The 17434-nt window shown below is 41.7% G+C and overlaps 1 protein-coding gene across 2 annotated transcripts in view; it reads right to left on the bottom strand.

Moving 5' to 3' along the window:
• Window positions 1–173: 173 nt before the first annotated feature.
• The window catches only part of m (zona pellucida domain-containing protein miniature), a 64646-nt gene continuing 47385 nt past the window's right edge, over window positions 174–17434 (bottom strand). The window contains exons 2-7 of one of the 2 annotated variants that reach the window (XM_025298626.1): window positions 16401–16645; window positions 13764–13957; window positions 10353–10475; window positions 10028–10242; window positions 6702–7097; window positions 174–5812 (exon numbers count right to left, since the gene is read on the bottom strand). In XM_025298626.1, the coding sequence (XP_025154411.1) occupies window positions 5228–5812; window positions 6702–7097; window positions 10028–10242; window positions 10353–10475; window positions 13764–13957; window positions 16401–16645 (1758 nt within the window). In that variant the 3' untranslated portion in view covers window positions 174–5227. The remainder of the gene's footprint in view (window positions 5813–6701; window positions 7098–10027; window positions 10243–10352; window positions 10476–13763; window positions 13958–16400; window positions 16646–17434) is intronic. The other variant, XM_011144276.3, reaches the window with a different exon arrangement.

A 17434-nucleotide genomic window follows, 5' to 3' on the forward strand; every position in this document is an offset into this window, starting at 1 on the left:
AAGTGCACAAGTTTCGTTTGTGCTTTGTTTTCCTTTTCTTAACGTCTTTGGCCATTAACCGACAGTATTCTTTTGTACGTACACCTTTGGGCGCTCCGCATGTATTGTAATAGTACGGCCGAATTATCGAAATTTCAGCGGAACTTGGTCATCGGAAATTTCGTCTATTTTTCTTTAGGTCAATTGTTTTTTTTTTTTCTTTTTCGTAGAGGCTATCCGACGGAGTATCACTACCGGTATTGTCTTACAGCCGAGTGATACACCGTAGCATTTGCGTCACCTTCGTTCGTTCCATAACGCGACCTCCGTGGAGTTGTGCTTCGTCGTAAAGAAACTTCGGCTCAGGCCTTCGCAGACGACACACAGGCGATACGCCGCAAATTTAGTCAAAGATAATCAAACCTGTTTCAGCGTTTATTACCTGCGTATTCGTACTTAGTCTCCTCCTTTTTTGGTTTTTGGTACTTGGGACTCTTTCGTTTTTAATAATGCTTTACCCGACGCGCGTCCGGGTAACGATAAGGCTGAAATTTTACGAGAATAGCCTATAATACATAGCATTTAAGCAACGTTAATGACGTGCGTTATTGTTAATAATATTGTATTATTATTTATTTATTACGTACCTACATCCTTAAAAACACCTTACAGGCTGAATTTCGTATACAGGCTGAATCTCTCCTACATGTGCATATAAATATATATATATATATATATACATATATATATATATATATGAGGTATACGGATAAAATAAATTTATGAAATATGAAGATATCGTATATGTGTGTGCGTGTGTGTATCATTGTTTCTCAATCGGTAAATTAATACAATCAACGACGAGCACGTTAGCAGATAATGTGCCGCGTCGAGCATGAGGGATATTTGATAATGATAAAAAAGTACTTAATACACGTCACGTCACGTTAATACACGTGACGTTTTTATGGCTTCTTCAAAGTTGTGAAAGATTATGCCAAAATGTCGCGCTGATGTGCTACATAAATCATCCTCAATAAGCGGCGCGATCTGGTGACGAGATAAATTTAAATTTACGACTCGTCTCTCGCATGTGCCTTACAAATCGAACGATGTACGAAAACGAAAAAGAGTACAGCCGATAATGTCATTCAGTTCTTGTTATCGCGATCGACATAGTATTGCTAAGAAAAATTAGTTCTTAAAAATGCAAGGGAAGTGACAGGCGACTCAATAAGTTATACACATAATTGTGCAGTCATTAGTTTATATTCGCAGCGTGACCTATCTAGTGTAAGATAGTCGTATGTATTTGACAGTGTTGGGCATTAATTGATTGAGATTTTAGTTGAAACAAATAATCGGCGAATTAATCATGAAAATTAACCAATCGTCATACAGATACGTGAAATTAGCACTCCAAAGTGCGAATTTTCATGAAATTCACGCGGCACTCATTTGTCCACGCTTGTCCATAAATAATTTCTTCTTGTTCATTTTGCAAGAAGAAGTTACGACCAAATAAAAAAAGCGGCACGAACATTGTCACGAGCATCCCTGAGAATGTTCTCCTTTCAATTACGTATTGAAACGATTGTCCACTATTTATTCATCAAAGACTTTTTTCTCCATCTTGTAAAAGGAAGTTATAAACAAACAAAGAAAACGGACAATTCCGGTCCTCATAAGCGTCTCTTGGGTGTGTTTTCTTCAGATTACGTACTGAAATCAATTATCCATGATCTGCCCACGTCGAAAGGAAATTATTTATGGACGAGTCGCAAACAAACAAACGGCGCGTAAACTTCATAAAGATTTGCATTTTAGGGTGTTAATTTCGTAGAAATTTATCATACATTTGTCATACATGTAATTCTGGATAATTCCATCGATTGGTGAAATCAATTATTATTATCAGCGCATAATCATCTAAATTAAAGTAATATAAATTATATAAATATAATACGATTGTGCGAAGCGATCACTGCGTGTAATCACGATTTACTCGGTGCTAAGTCTGATCATCAACCAAAATTGTTCAATCGATCGATACTCAACGCTGATGCTTAAAGTACGGAAGGTGTTCAGGAAGTCGCGCGTCTTCACCTCGGCAGTGTCTACACTGTCCCGTGTGTACTAATCTATTTTGTTACTTTATTTAACCAATGAAAGCGGTTGAAATCAATGTGTGTGTGTGTGTGTGTGGGTGTGTGTGTGTGTGTGTGTGTGCGCAAGCACCGTTGTATACAAAAATAAATTATAATCGGGGCTCGATCGTATATATCCAAGGTCCTGTAAATATATTTATTGCCACTAATGTATTTATCTATATTAAATAAAAGTATAATCTTTTAACTAAATAGTCGCATTCGTCGCCTCACTTTTGCTCGAGCGTATGTTTCCCTCCTCTTTTTCGCGTTTGATACTTCCCATTTGACGCCACAATTCGCGCCCTCAGAGATTCTCTCTCTCTCTCTCTCTCTCTCTCTCTCCTCTCTCTCTCTCTCTCTCTCTCTTTCTCTCAGTGGCGTTCACGCACGCTTAGATTAAGGATTGCTCGATCGACAGAAGTGTACGACGAATTTTTTACACGTGTATACACGCACGGGTTACTTAAGGTCTACAACATTCTCTTAAATATTATTACTTGGCAACTTTCGCAGAGTTACTCGGACGAGCAAGTGAACGGGGAACGTCAATTCAGATCGATTTATTGTCCGTTAACGTCGCTTACCGACGTCTCTTCCGATCGTCTCTCGAAGAGGAAAGGAACGCTTTCGTAGCAACGGATGAGAATCTTGAGAAGGGATTTTCACGTAAGACATTTCTCTCTCCGCACAGACATTTCCGATGCGCTTACTTACGTGTGTGTGTGTGTGTGTGTGTGTATCGGGCGTAAAGAGGAAAGAAGTAAAATGAAGGAGAGAGGCTCGATCGTAAAGCGTAGCACGCTTGCGGCTTGCGGATAAGAAAGACTCTTGTCAAAAACGCACAGGAATGTTTCATATCTTGTAACGTATATTCTCGCTGGATATATCATTCCACAGTTTCAAACATTCCGTTCATTTATGTGGAATTTACAGGCGGAACGAGTGAGGGGGGAGGTGGGGGGAAGGAGCAGAGGAATAAAGCGGAAAACCCTCTTCTATATGCACGTTGCGCCGACAAATATCCCGCGGATGGTGTAAGCCCGAGAAGATTCAGGAGCGGATGAGATGGGAATTAAAACGCGCGTTTATTTTCATCGTGTCAGTTCTTCTAACAGTGACTGTTAACATATTTTATACACATCTTGCCACATCCGAGATAAATATAACTTTTAGCCTCCTTAGAGCAAATCGTCGTACGAAACGTAACGACCTCAGCATACACAAAAAAAAAACGCAGTAGAACCGAACGATTCGGAGTAGAGACTCGTATAAACGATAATAGTACCTGTTTAATTATCTAAATAAAAGAGAGAGAGAAACACTTATTTATATAGATCTCGCAGGCGACGCCTCATGATCCCGCCGTGTTGTGTTCGTTGTTGGATCGACCGAAGGGGATTCCAAAACGCACACCTCCGACGTCTCCAGAGGACAGTTCGTACGCGCGCATGCGCGCCAAAGCGATCGTAGTCGTGTATCTTTGTGTCATTTGTACGACAAGAAACATCTCCACATTCTTACGAGTATACACTGCTAAATGTAATAATTATGATTACCTTCAATATTATTTTCTTAGGTTACTTCCTCTTCACGATAACCACGGTTTTTATTAATAAAACTAAGGCATCAAATCACCGCGAGAACACGACCTACCGGTACGACGATAAATACTCTCATGATTTTTTATGCTGTCGCGGATTTGATCCGACTTGCGAGTGCTTCTAAGAAACGCTCGTTCGTACTCATTACTGTCGGCGTGTCTATTCTGTAATTCCTGTAAATGCGGCGCTTTCGAAACCTCCGGTCTTTGGAGAGACACGTTTCCGAAGTAGTTGGTGTATTTTCGAAAAGAAGGGGGAGATAGGAGAAAAAGGAAGAAAGAAAAGTCTCATGAAACTTATTTTTGATTGAAATTGAGAAATGCACATGGGAAGAAATGCTTGGCTTGTGCAATTGATCTTCTGTTATTCGGGCGAAATCAGACGCGAGAATTCCTGTACTTTTCTGCAACGTAAATGTTTAAAACAATTAAAAAGTTCAATCTATCAATTGTTACCTCAAGCGAGTTTTCAATCAGTCAAATGTTCAGACCATAGATATAGAATGTACAGACACAACGTTATCTTGTTCTACTTTGTGCCAGGTAGAGTAAGATAAGAGAGTACATGTAATTTTTCTCCCTCGCGCGCATGCGCACCCGTGTAGTTCTCTCGGCAGCCGCTCATCATTGAGTCAAAATACGACCAATCTCGGCGATGGATTTATAGAAAAACTCAGTCAATGCACATATAAATTGCGCACAAACTTTGTTTTCTGTTACCACTTTATATGTTTCTTTTTACTAGATAAAAACATTAGCCACCATGAAAAATGCGTAATTGCGTACCTCCCTTTAACCTCACTATCTTAAGTTATCTTAGTCGAGGAATCAAAATGGAGATGGAGAACAATTTTACATCTATATAAAAAATAATCTATGAGTACAAAATACATCTATGAGACGAATGTTTCCGATCGCGGCGGCAGAAATATCATTTCTGAGTTCTCACTTGATCCTGCTCGAGTTAAACGACCTCAGATGTGGAGGATTTACCGATCCGCTCGAACTTTCACTGCGACGTAGGCACCGAAAAGCCGCATCTCACGGGATTACAGAATAGCGTGAAAATATCGCTAACATGTGCCGAGAAAGAGAGAGAGAGAGAGAGAGAGAGAGAGAGAGAGAGAGAGAGAGAGAGAGAGAGAGAGAGAGAGGGAGAGAGAGAGAGAGACGGAGTCCTCGACGACTGCGATTCGCGTGAACTCAATGCGAACTCAGATCGCGACTCGCAGGAGGACATTCGGAAAAAGACACTGACGCGAATTTCCCTCGCATTCTCCTCCTGCCCTCTCGCCCCTGCGACACGCAGCTCTCTCTCTCTCTCTCTCTCTCTCTCTCTCTCTCAGCCCACTCACGAGAGATTGCTCGCTCTCGGCGCAAAATCGACCCCTCTTCCGCACTTACGATACTTTGTACAGCGTATTATTGCACATTGTCTCTTCCCAGACGCGCGTCTGCCGCGTCTCTCACCGACACGGGCTCGCCCCCTCAGCTGTCCTCAACCTCGCTCGACCGACGGGTCCGACGCGGCGACCTGCGACACGCTCGTCGCCTGCTCCTGCTGCAGCTCCTCAGGGTGCGCGGCTCGCGACGTGCAGCGCACGCGTAGCAGGCCGTAAGGCAGCCAGCCGTTGGCATCCGTGTGCACGCCGTCGGCGTCGTTCTTCCTGTTGCCAGTGGCGGCCTCCCGTTGCGCCTGCAGCCGGTGCAGCATCGCGCCGGCCACGAGGGCGGACACGACCGCCGAGAGCGCGACCACGATGAAGAGCGCGCTGAAGCCCGGCATCGGCAAGCAGATCCCGTAGACCACCTCCTCGCGTATCCTACCTTGGAAGACCGTCACCGCCTCGGTATGCGCGTCTGGGCTGAACGCCAGGTCCGCCTCTGAGATGACCTCGTAGATGCCGCTGACACCGACATCGGCGCTGCGCACTTTCCTGTCCGACACCACCACGGAGCGTCTTCTCCGGGCGGTCGCCGACAGCGGCATCGTCGGCATCGCACCGGTGTCTTCCTCTAGGTTACGCGGCCCGTGCGGAAATTGATCCTGCTCGCTTTCGTATCTAGTGATCCGCGGTGGTTCCTGGAAGAGGAGCGTCCATGTACTCCGGTTAGCGACTGGTAGCGCTTACTTTGGTAGTATTTCGTGTACTCGAAGCTCCGAATGTTTTCGATATAATTCGCTCGTGAAATCCGGAGCTTCAAAGCTGCGAAACTCTGGTATAATTGACGTTTGAAATTCGGGCTCAGAAAGAGCTTCGGATAATTTGACTTTATACATTCGGAATGTCGAAGCTCTTGACAAAAATAATTTTGAGGTGTGCAGGAAGATTCTGTGCAATCTTCACACTCCCGTATTCTGTCGTATTCGAATACAACGGCTCAAAGTTTCAGAAATTCGAAACTTCGACGCTTTAAAGTTGAAGTTCCAAGCTTCGAATAATTCGACTCTGAAGTTTCGAATTTTAAAATTTTATTCGAAGTTTCGGAGTATCGGAGCTCTTGAAAATTAATTTTGATGAGCGTAATAAGATTCAAATGTTTGAATATTCGAATATCCATATTACAAAATTGTATTATATTCGTATAATTCGTTTGGAAGATAAAAATTCAGAGGTCTATTGCTTATGAAGAACGGAAGCTCCAAATATAATCCGCATATTTAATTGAAACCGTATACAACATAACACGCGACGTACAATACTACACATTTAATACTACATGACAAAAATATTCTAGATTCATTGAGCTGCATTTTATAATTCTACCGGTACTTTTAAACATTGCTTGTCAGGCGCTCTTTTTACAGCGTACGCCAATTTAACATTTTAGCAATTGGTTAAACGAAGACAATGATCTCGTGGATTACTTCCGTTTTTACTTTCGCGCATTACGAGGTACGAATTTCGCGTGTAAATAGATAGATAAGTCGGTAAATAAACAACTGATAGCCCTAGTTTTGACAATTTTACCATAAACGGCTTCGACATGTCGGCGTTGTCGGAGTGAAGCTCGCTGCTCTCATAAGGATGCGGCTCGATTGTGCTCGGCGGTAGCCGATCGCTCGTCTGTGCCTGCGCCTTCGGGATTGATTTTTCCACGTCCAGGAAATGGCCGCCGATCGACGTCATCTCATCGCCGTTCTGGATCACGTCGTCGTATAGAGAACCGTCAGCCTGGTCCGCGTTCATCGCTGCGTCCACGTGCTCCTTACCCGCGCTGCTGTTGTCGTCGGGCGGCACGATGGAAGCCGCGGTGCTCTGTTGTATGTACTGCGGTTGCACCTGATCTTTTCTCTCTTGAACGTAGTGAGCTACGGAACCGCTCAGCTGACAATGATCCAAGCAACCGTGTCGGCATATCTCCACCTTTCCGCGGGAATAGTTCGAGATTCGTTAGTCGGCGATTCATCGCATGGAAGGAGAACTTTTGGTTCGTGTAATTGAATTTATTCTTGCTGAGGGACCAGATAAAAACTCGCGCGATTGTTAGCAATAGAAAGATTCTTAGCTCGATATTCTACAGGAGCGCTTTCGCTGTTATCTGCATAAAATTTTACAGATGATCGTCTAGACGAAGTTCTGGCATCAACTTATTTTTAACTGGATGACACGAATATACTGGGTGTTCCTGAGTTTAAACGAGCCAGGCAAAAATCCGCAAAAATATGAAAGATACTAAGAAACGTTTTAGACAAAAGTTGTATGGTTTTAAGAGGGACATAAGTATCTTTTTCTTATATCGGTTTGGTTACAGATGGCGTCACCTTCGAAATATTCACTGATCATTACTTTTCTCAAATGGAAATCTAAATATTTTATTATATAATAGTATCTTTTTCTACCAATTAATTTGAACAACTTTTGTCTGAAACATTTTTTCATTTGCCTAATATTCTTTGAGATATTTAAAGAAAACTTGCTAACTTTTTCAACATGTCACTTACGATAACTTGCTAACTATTTGTCGAAAGAAAAAAATAGTACTAGACCTTTTTTACTCTATTTAATCTTAAGAATATATTGTTACAATAGTGTCCTAACTTTTGTTAATTTATCGACCTTTGGAAATTTCAAAATCAAACTAACAAAAGTTAGGGTACTATTGTAATAATATATTCTTGAGATTAAATAGAGTCTAGTAGTCTACTTTTTCTTCCAACAAATAGTTAGCGAGATATCGTAAGTTAAATATTGAAAAAGTTATCAAGTTTTCCTTAAATATCTCAAAAAATATTAGGCAAATAAAAAAATGTCTCAGACAAAAGTTGTTTAAATTAATTGGTAGCAAAGAATTAAAGAATTAATTGATAGAAAAAGATGATATAATAAAACATTATAATATGAAAATAACATGATACGAAAAAATAATAAAATGTGAGGTTCCATTTAAGAAAAATAATGATCAGTGAATATCTCGAAAGTGGCGCCATCTGTAAACAAAATGATATAATTGTTTTATGTCCTCTTTAAAACCATACAACTTTTGTCCGAAACGTTTCTTAGTATCTTTCATATTTTTCGAGATTTTCACTTAGCTCATTTAAAATGGGACATCCTTATATTATTTTCATTTGTATCTTAAATTAAAGAAAGTGTTATCTCTACAAAATGATCTATGATAATTCAATTTACATTGCTGCAAATGTGTACAGTATCGAAATATTTCGTCGCAGACTGCGTTAAAACCGTGTCAATCAAACAGCATTAAGGTTGCACTGGAAAATCATCATGCATTGAAATTCATCTATCAAGTACTTGAATAAGTTTCCGCCGTTTACTGATAGATGATGTTAGCAGTACTGTGTGCATGTTATTTAAGATGTTAATACATCCGTATAGAAGTACTACAATCATGGTTTAATCGCTCGTGAAACATTATGGTGACAATGCTCTATCCGAAAGAAGTTGTAGAGAATGGTTTCAACGGTTTAAAGATGGCGACTACGACGTGAAAGATAAAGACGCTGTGGTGCACCAAAAAAGTTTGAAGACGAAGAGTTGGAAACATTTTTGAACGAAGATCCACATCAAACGCTTAAGGAATTGTTGGAATCACTAAATGTTGATAAATCGACTATAAGCAAACGCTTAAAAGCAATAGGATTTATTCATAAACAAGACTACTGGGTGCCACATGTTTTGAAAGACAGAGACGTTGAAAAACGTTTAACCATGTGCGAATTATTGCTTCAAAGACAGAAAAGAAAGTCATTTTTGCACCGAATCATTACTGGCGATGAAAAATAGATTCATTACGATAATCCGAAAAGAAAAAAAATCATTAGTAAAGCCTGGTCAGCCATCGAAATCAACGGCAAAATATATTCATGGGATATTCGTGGAAGAAAGGTCATGCTGAGTATTTGACGGGATCAAAAAGGTGTGATATATGAGCTATGAGCTGCTGAAACCGAATAAAACCATCACTGCTGATCGCTATCGAGAACAAATAGTCAATTTGAGCCGATCATTGAAAGAAAAACGTCGAGAATGTGCCAAAAGGCATGACAAAGTCATTTTTCAACATGACAATGCTCGACCGCATGTAGCGGGGCCGGTTAAGGAAAACATTAGAACTGCTCGGATGGGATGCGTTACCTCACCCGCCGTATTCACCGGCGCACCTTGCGCCATCGGACTACCATCTTTTTCGATTGATGCAACATGGTCTTTCGGAGCAGCACTTCACTTCTTGTGAGGATATGAAAAATTGGCTCGATGAGTGGATCAGCTCAAAAGAGGTACATTTTTTTTTATCGCGGAATTCATTTGTTGCCTGAAAAGTGGCAAAATGTTATAGCTAACGACGGGAAATACTTTGAATGATGTATTGTTTATTCTTCTATTTTACTAAATTATATAAATTTGAACGAAAAACGGCGGAAACTTATTCAAGTACCTGATACAATCGAGACGAAATGTTAAAGGAATATACATATCATCTTATCTTTATGTAGCTAATTTTTAAATCAACCAAACACATAATGTCGTTCTGCGCACACTTATCGACGACAGTTTAGCAAGCGTCATTGAGCAGATGCAGCATATAAATATCGTTTTCAGTTGTCTCGAACGAATTTCAACACGAATGTTTATAGTCGAATGTTCAGGCAAGTTTTTGCTTGCGGTAATAGAAATTTAATTGTTCGGTAACAGAAAGACGCGATTGTTTCTCGCTCGTCGGCGAGCTTTTATCTGCTTTCCACTCGAGGCCGCATGAGGCTGCGATCTAGGAGCTGCTTCCCCCGAACAGGAACACGAGATTCTCACGAGCGAGAGCGCACCACGCACGGTACCTTGCACTTGATATGAACGCTCAACGCATCTGGAAACTTGAAGGCGTGGAAGAAGGCGTAGGTGATGACGGTCGCACGGTCGTCCGAGCCACGCGCCTTCAAGAACCGGCTGATCATCTTCGGTCTCAGCACGCAGCCGAATTCGTCGCTCAGCTGTATCGTGTGACCGCCGCCGTCCGAAGCCACGCACGACTTGACCCGCATGTCGAACTCACCTGCGCTCGGTTTAACAACAGACAGTTACGTTAGCGCCCGTTCCCCCGTATGCCGGTCGGCCGGAAAGCCTCGTGTAAAAGCCTCGAGAGAGCTGCGTGTCGCTCGTTACCTCGGTAATCGTTTATGGCGACGACCAGGGTGAGAGTGGAGCCGAGCGGCACGATTCCGGATACCGGTGGTGCCCATGGGCCTTTGCCGTGCTGGATTTCCATCCAGCAGTCCACGTTGTCGCCTGCGACACAATGACGGAAACATGTCGCTTACTCGCTGCCTTTCCTTGAGCAAAGTTCCATCGGGGGTAGGGTGACCCATATGTGCTCTTTCAAGAGTATATATACTCTTTTTAAGGTGGTAAAAAGAGTACTCCCTACTTTTTACGTATCGTACTCTTGTACGTACTCTTTTTTTCGTAATGTTAATTATACTTTGTCGATAATGACCAAAGAGCAGACTTCGGTGACGTTTTCATCACTCACAGCATTTGTGCGCCGCGAGAGTGCGCCAATATCGATTGTGCGTAGAGGTTCTGCCTGCGCAACGGTGCACCGCTAGTTACTACGTAGGCAGTCTGAAAAGTTCTCCACCTGACACATACATGGCATTAGAAACTGTCAAACTATAATTGTATTGGAAAGTGGCATCTCTGATATATTAAACTCATATAAACCCATTTAAAATCTTATTCGTTCTGTCAAGTCATTCGTAGTAGTAGCACCAGTAGAGAAAGCTTTGTGCAAGATGGGTGCCGCATTTGCTAAAAATTGACCAAAAACGCAATTCGAGTGCATATTTCTCAAACGTGTTGGATCGTTTTAAGCAAACGTTTTGGATCGTTTTAAGCAAAATAAAATGGATTTCAAGCGTCGTTTCATAACTGTTGATGAAACTTGGATCCACCACTATACACCAGAGCGAGAAAAACCTTCCGGAATCACACTTTAATGATATTGAATTATTGGAAAAACGTTTGAATAAATGTATTGAAGTTTCAGGAGATTATATCGAAAAATAAAACATATTTCACGGCACAACAATGTTCTCTCATTGTTAGGCCGAGAACTTTTCAGACTGCCCTCGTATAAATCGTGCAGCACAATCGACACTGGCGCGTAGCGCTCTGGCGTTGTGAGTGGGCGGAAAACGGCGCTGATGTCCGCTCTTTGGTAACGACACAGTGAAAACCGAAATTGTCAGGCGATGTACGGAGTGCAAAATATAATTATAAAATATCTTAATGATATAATAAAATATATGTGTTTGACTAATGTTTCTCGATTTATTTAATACTCGCTATGTTTTATTTTAAATATTATACCTAGTAATCCATTAATCACTAGTCCCAGATAAAACATAAAATCATTTTGACGTCAAAATGATATAATTTTTATATTATTTAACGTCACCTTGACTTTCATATGATTTTGTGTTCTACTTACTGTACTCTTTTGGGACCGTAATTAGTACTCTTTTATACTCCTTTTTTTACCCGTCTTTTACTCTTTTTTTATGACTGGGATATGGTCATCCTAATCGGGGGTGCTGACAACCCGGTCGCTCGAACTCGAGCGGCTTTTTATTGCCGCACGGTGGATTCTTCCATCGCGGATTGATGAGTTGTAATATTCTCTTTCGAAATCGAAGCCCGAGGCTGTGACATATTTTACCGTCACGGGAACAAATTTCTCTCATCGATGGAAATATTCACTCGTACATGTGTTAAGAGCCCGCTACAGTTTTTAATTAAACATTTACTATTGCGACTCTGAGTGCGGCAGTTTTTATTCTTGCTTCGAGTCAATTCTTCCAATAAGATTTCATGGTAATTGTTTGGTTTAAGTGAGTCAGCTCCGTACAATCATCTCGACTTGGACGCACGTTGCTGCTGAGGTCATCTTACGGACAAGGAAGGTTAGGGAACCAGGAAATTCAAAAGATTCTGAAACTTTGTGTGGAAGTAAAGTAGTTCGTCCGTAATGCAAAATTATTCTTTGCTTGTGCGAAATTCCAATCTGAGGGGGTGAAACCACCCTTCGAAGAAAAAAACTATATATTTCATTTTCAGCGTATATCTTTTTTAAGGTACGAGGTATATGCAAAAATGGTTCACATGAAAGTTGTAGTTTATTTCATACTCTTTGCAAGTGTGTATTCAGATTTCGCAAAATGTAAACATTTTTGAAACCCCCTCTCCCCTCCTCTTTCGTTACTTTCAACAATTTTTAAGTTGTTCTTTGGGCAGAAACAAAAAGCATCGTATATCAAATCCATCCATATGTAACAATAGAAACTGGTTAGGTGATTACATTGTTTAATTATAATTATACAGAGCTATAGGCGTCGCGCTGTAAATGCGCTTTTGAATTACGCTGTATTCGATAACTGTGTCTATTATCGAGCTGATATTTTTCCATACTGCAAGATAAAAATCTTTTGCATAACACTCAGGAATATGTCCTTAACAACATATGTCAAAGTCATGGATTTTTGAGGAGGTGGACCTTATGTACACATTTACCTTTCTTAATGTACGTGGAAAAAGGATCGATTAAATCAACGTGACGATGAGCGGATCAAAGACGGTTGCGTTTGAGGCAATCGGAATCTGTAGTTTAGTAGTCATTATTTAAATTCGGCTGTAAGAAACAGAAGTTCCCTTCGACCGAAAAGTGTTCGACCCGTTCATCGCCACGTTATTTCGAGCAACACTTTTCCTTCCCGTATTTCGCGTGTATCTTCAACACATCCTATTTCTAGCATCCTTTTGTCGAGATGACCGCGGCAAGGGACAGAGGTGGCAGCCTGGGGTCTCGCAATTTCGCTTATATATGTCTCAACGGCGAAGAAAGCGACGCGACGTCGGGGGCGTATCATTCAGTTCCACACGATCGCTCTTGTTATCTCTCGGGGCGGGGGGGAGGGTGGGGGATTATAGCGTCTCGCCGTAATGCACGTTGCGTCGTCGCACGTGGCACGCTCGCTTTGCGCCGCTTGCGACGAGTACACGCGCACGCGCACGCGCACGCACACACACGCACGTATGCACGTGCGTGCGCGCAAACTGAAATTAACCGATGTGACCACGGAATCTGCCTGCGGTAAACCGCGAATGCTCGCGCGAGTTTTCGCGTGTGGCTCGCGCGATCACTCTGACCGTATTAATTTCACCGTTGGCGCTCGTTACCGCGATAGGGAGAAAAAGGCCGGAAAAAAGGAAGGAAAAAAAAAGAAAAGGAACAAAAAAGCTGCTCCGCGCGGCCGCGATCGCTCGGCTGTTCGACCGCGATATCTCATAAAAGTCCGAGCGCGTGCTGGCGCGCGCGATTGCACTTGAGAGTTGTTTACAGCAACAGATGGCGATCGGCGGCGCCTCGTGCACGCGCGCGGATGTCACGCGGTAGTCTCGATAGTATCGCCGCGGCGGCGGCGGCGGCGCGATACTCGGCGAGTATCGCGCCGGCGATTTATCTCCATTAAGAGGTGGCGTTTGATGGGAGCATAATCGTAAGGCGCTCTGTATTACCTCTGAAGTCCAGCTGTATCACGTCGAGGTCCGCGATAACCATCGGCGGTTTCGACGCGGTCTTCTCGTAATCGTTGAACCATTCGCATCGCAATCGCTTGGCCTCGTCCCAAACTTCCAGCAGATCCTTGTCGTACTGGACGACCACCGTGTTCTCGTAAAACTGCCCGTGCATGTCCGGCTTCGTTCCGCATCTGCGCAGTGAGCGGTGAGAATGTGCGTGAATATGCGAGACTACGTGGTGAGAATGCGTCAAGTAACACGATATGTCTGTCTCTTTTATCCGCGTTGAGCCTCGGCTGCGGCCGCGCCGGCACCTCGCCGAGGTCAGAAATCTTCCAATACGGCTAGTTTGGAAGATTTAAACGCGACTCGTGCGGCTGAGTCAATATGTCTGCCCGGAAATTCCGCGGGTATTCACTGTTTTCACGTGCTCGCCTGGAAGGAAAGATCTCAGCTCGTATAACTGAATGGGGGACTAGACGAAAATTCGATCACGGGAAATGATTATCATGATGGAAGAAATATTCGTCTGAATATTCAGCCGCGCGAAACCTCGCTTGAGATAGCTGAGGGCTGATTGGCTGGTATCCTACGGGGATCTTTCTTTCTCGGTTCTTACAATCGAAATTTCGCTGGCCTTCAGGTAGCAGAATATTCAAGTACACTAACGGACTTGTGTCTCTTGTGACTGATAGAGCTCAATCAGGCAATGTCCTCCATGTTGGATTTCAACGTATAACATATGACAGACTCAATTTTTCTAATCGAATTTATACGATATCTAATAAATATTCTAGGTCAATTAACTAACGCTTTCAGACATTGCCTAATACGAGCTTTCTCGAATTGAGGCATTCAGATGTGTAGACTATTGTTTATTCTATTAACTTTAGGAGATTTCTTTATAGTTTATTTTTCTGCTTCTTCATTATGTATATCAAAGAATACTATCATAAAATCTGTAAATAAATAAATAAATGTTTTTGTAATTTTCATAAAAAACTTTTCAAAAAATTTTGAAGCTGAAATTTTAATTTAAAATTAATTAAAACTAAAATCAATTAAAAAAATGAACTGGTGGTTTTACAGTTGAATTGTTTGACTTTACGCGAAATATTCAGCTAAATGGGTATACATATTAAATATCTGTACAATATACTGTCTGCATGGAAAAAGAACTCGGTTTGTGTAATTGATTTTCTATTAATTTTTGATTTTCTATTATTTTAAGGATCAAATTAAAAGTCGATTGTAGGATCATAAAAATCCCTGCGAGAGCTGTTTATTCAATCGAGTTTTTTTTTAGTTATATCAATCGAATTTTAATGAAGCCGAACATTCAGGTAAATGTTTTCGACCGCATAACAGAAAAATCCTTTCTCGTCATCGAGTTTTCGATTGTTTTTCATTCTACAAAATAAATTGATATTTTTTCAATATGCATATCGTATGCATAAATCCTGCGTGTTTAAATCAAATACAATTTCATGATTTTTCCTCATTCTCTACATGCTAACTCCATGACGTTTTGTAAATACTTTACACATTTTTAAAACATCATCAGCACCCAAGAAAAATATTCTTTTACATCATTTTCTTTTTTTCTGTTTTTATCTTCCTATTTCATTATTTCGTTTATTTAAAAAAGAAACTATCTCTTCCATCTTTTCTAGTTTCGTTTTTTCTATTCTATTATTTCTTATAATTTTTCTCAAAATTTAAGAAATTAAAATTTGAGCGATCACTTAAAATTTTTTTTCTCTTTCTTGATAATTTCTTAAAATTCTCTTATTTCATATAATTAATTCTATTTGTTAATTATCATTGCTTTTTTATTTATTACATTGGCTTTTTCTTTCTTTTTTCTGTATGCTTCACCTAATTCTTTTTATATACATATATACACTAAAGAATTTCCCGTGAATGAAAATTATTGTTATTTTGTAAAATCTGGATACAAAATTTTCTTTTCAAATTTGATACGTCAGCTACTAATTAGTGTTTTGCTCACGTTAAAAGTCCAAAAAACGCCTGACAAGAGTTACGTTGTCGGACAACGTCACATCCTTTATGTTATCGTGTTGTTGAAATTATCAAGTCTAATATTTCGCGGATGGTTGTCATTAGTCCATCCTTCTCATCTTGACGCAATATCTTTTCCCTCGACATGGTTTCACGCTGTGTTAGCCTGCATCAACCGAAAGGCCGAAAACGGGAATTAGCTTAGCGTTTAGTCGAGATTGCGAGCACATAGCTCGCGGCTGGTAGACAGCGTAGCTTATCGAAACACAATGAGGCACCAGCGGAACAATCTCGCGCTTTAATATCGTTAATTCCACGGCTACGGGAATAGGAATAAACGCGAAAGCGAGCGAGCGAGAGCGAGAGAGAGAGAGAGAGCGAGAGAGAGAGAGAGAGAGAGAGAGAGAGAGAGGGAGAGAGAGAGAGAGAGAGAGAGAGAGAGAGAGAGAGAGAGAGAGAGAGAGAGAGAGAGGGAGAGAGAGAGAGCTCGACAGGAGAAATCCTCTCACGCTCTCATGCTCGGCTTCAACGATACCCGCGATTATACGTACTTACGGAAGTATCATTACGTCTTTTCGTTTTTCCACTCAAGCGCTAATCGCGTAAACTCACATGGCGTACGCTATCCGGAAAGAGAAGAACGTCTGGCCGGTGGACGGTGGCACGTAGACGCATCGCGGGTCCGCGTGTTGACCCTTGGACGAGACGATGCCTTCGAAAGGCTGCGAGAACGAGAGGTGGACGTCCATGTGGTCTTTTCCGCACATCACTTCCAACGACTGGATGGCTGGCATGCCCTCTGGTCTCTCCAGCGGCCAAATGTCGCTGTTGCTACTGACGCTCCTCAGGCCAACCACCTGTGCGTTTCAACAATACACACACACACACACACACATACATATATATGCATTTTCTCTGAACCCGCGGCCTTCATTCCCCTGCCTCCTCCTGCCTCCCTCTTCCCTCCCGCCGCCGTCTGTCTTCAAACCTCTGTTTTTCTGCCGTTTCCTGCCTCATTGTTCGACACGCACGTACGTGTTTACGAGGCTCGCGGCTTCAAAGTTACGCGCGTACAACGATAATGATCGGTTGCCTGCATCGACTGCAGCAGCTCCTCGGCTGCTCGCGGCGCGAGGAAATCTCTTTCGGACGCGATTATGAGCGAGGGGTCGTTGGTCATCGGGTCGGAACACGCGGCAGGATGTGAGACTCAGTGTGCTTGCGTAGGTCACGACCATCGCCCGATGAATCGATGAGTAATATTTAATATCGATTAGCGGCAATATACAGGATGTTTAAAAAAAAAAGGTTCGGGATTTTAAGAGTAGATAGTGCTTGTAAAATGAAGGAGAAAAGGTCCTGGTAAACATGGATCGGAAAATTTATATTTTCGGAATTGTGAACAATTATTTATTTTAATCAAAGCGAGTGACTTACTGACTTCTGGTGCTTTTGTATTCTCTGACATAATTTGTTTGTGTCGTTTATCGGCGAAGACAGTATCATGCTTTAAAGGAATCCCTAAAAAAGTCTCTTCGTTCTTGCTCAGAATGTAAACAACCATCTATTTTCTTCCTATTTATTCACACGCTTCAACAAATAATTGTTAGTCGCATATCCTCGTGAATAATGATTAGTTACGAAAA

This window comes from Harpegnathos saltator, unplaced genomic scaffold, assembly GCF_003227715.2.
Source record: "Harpegnathos saltator strain DR-91 unplaced genomic scaffold, Hsal_v8.6 scaffold228, whole genome shotgun sequence".
NCBI classification, from domain to species: Eukaryota; Metazoa; Arthropoda; class Insecta; order Hymenoptera; family Formicidae; genus Harpegnathos; species Harpegnathos saltator.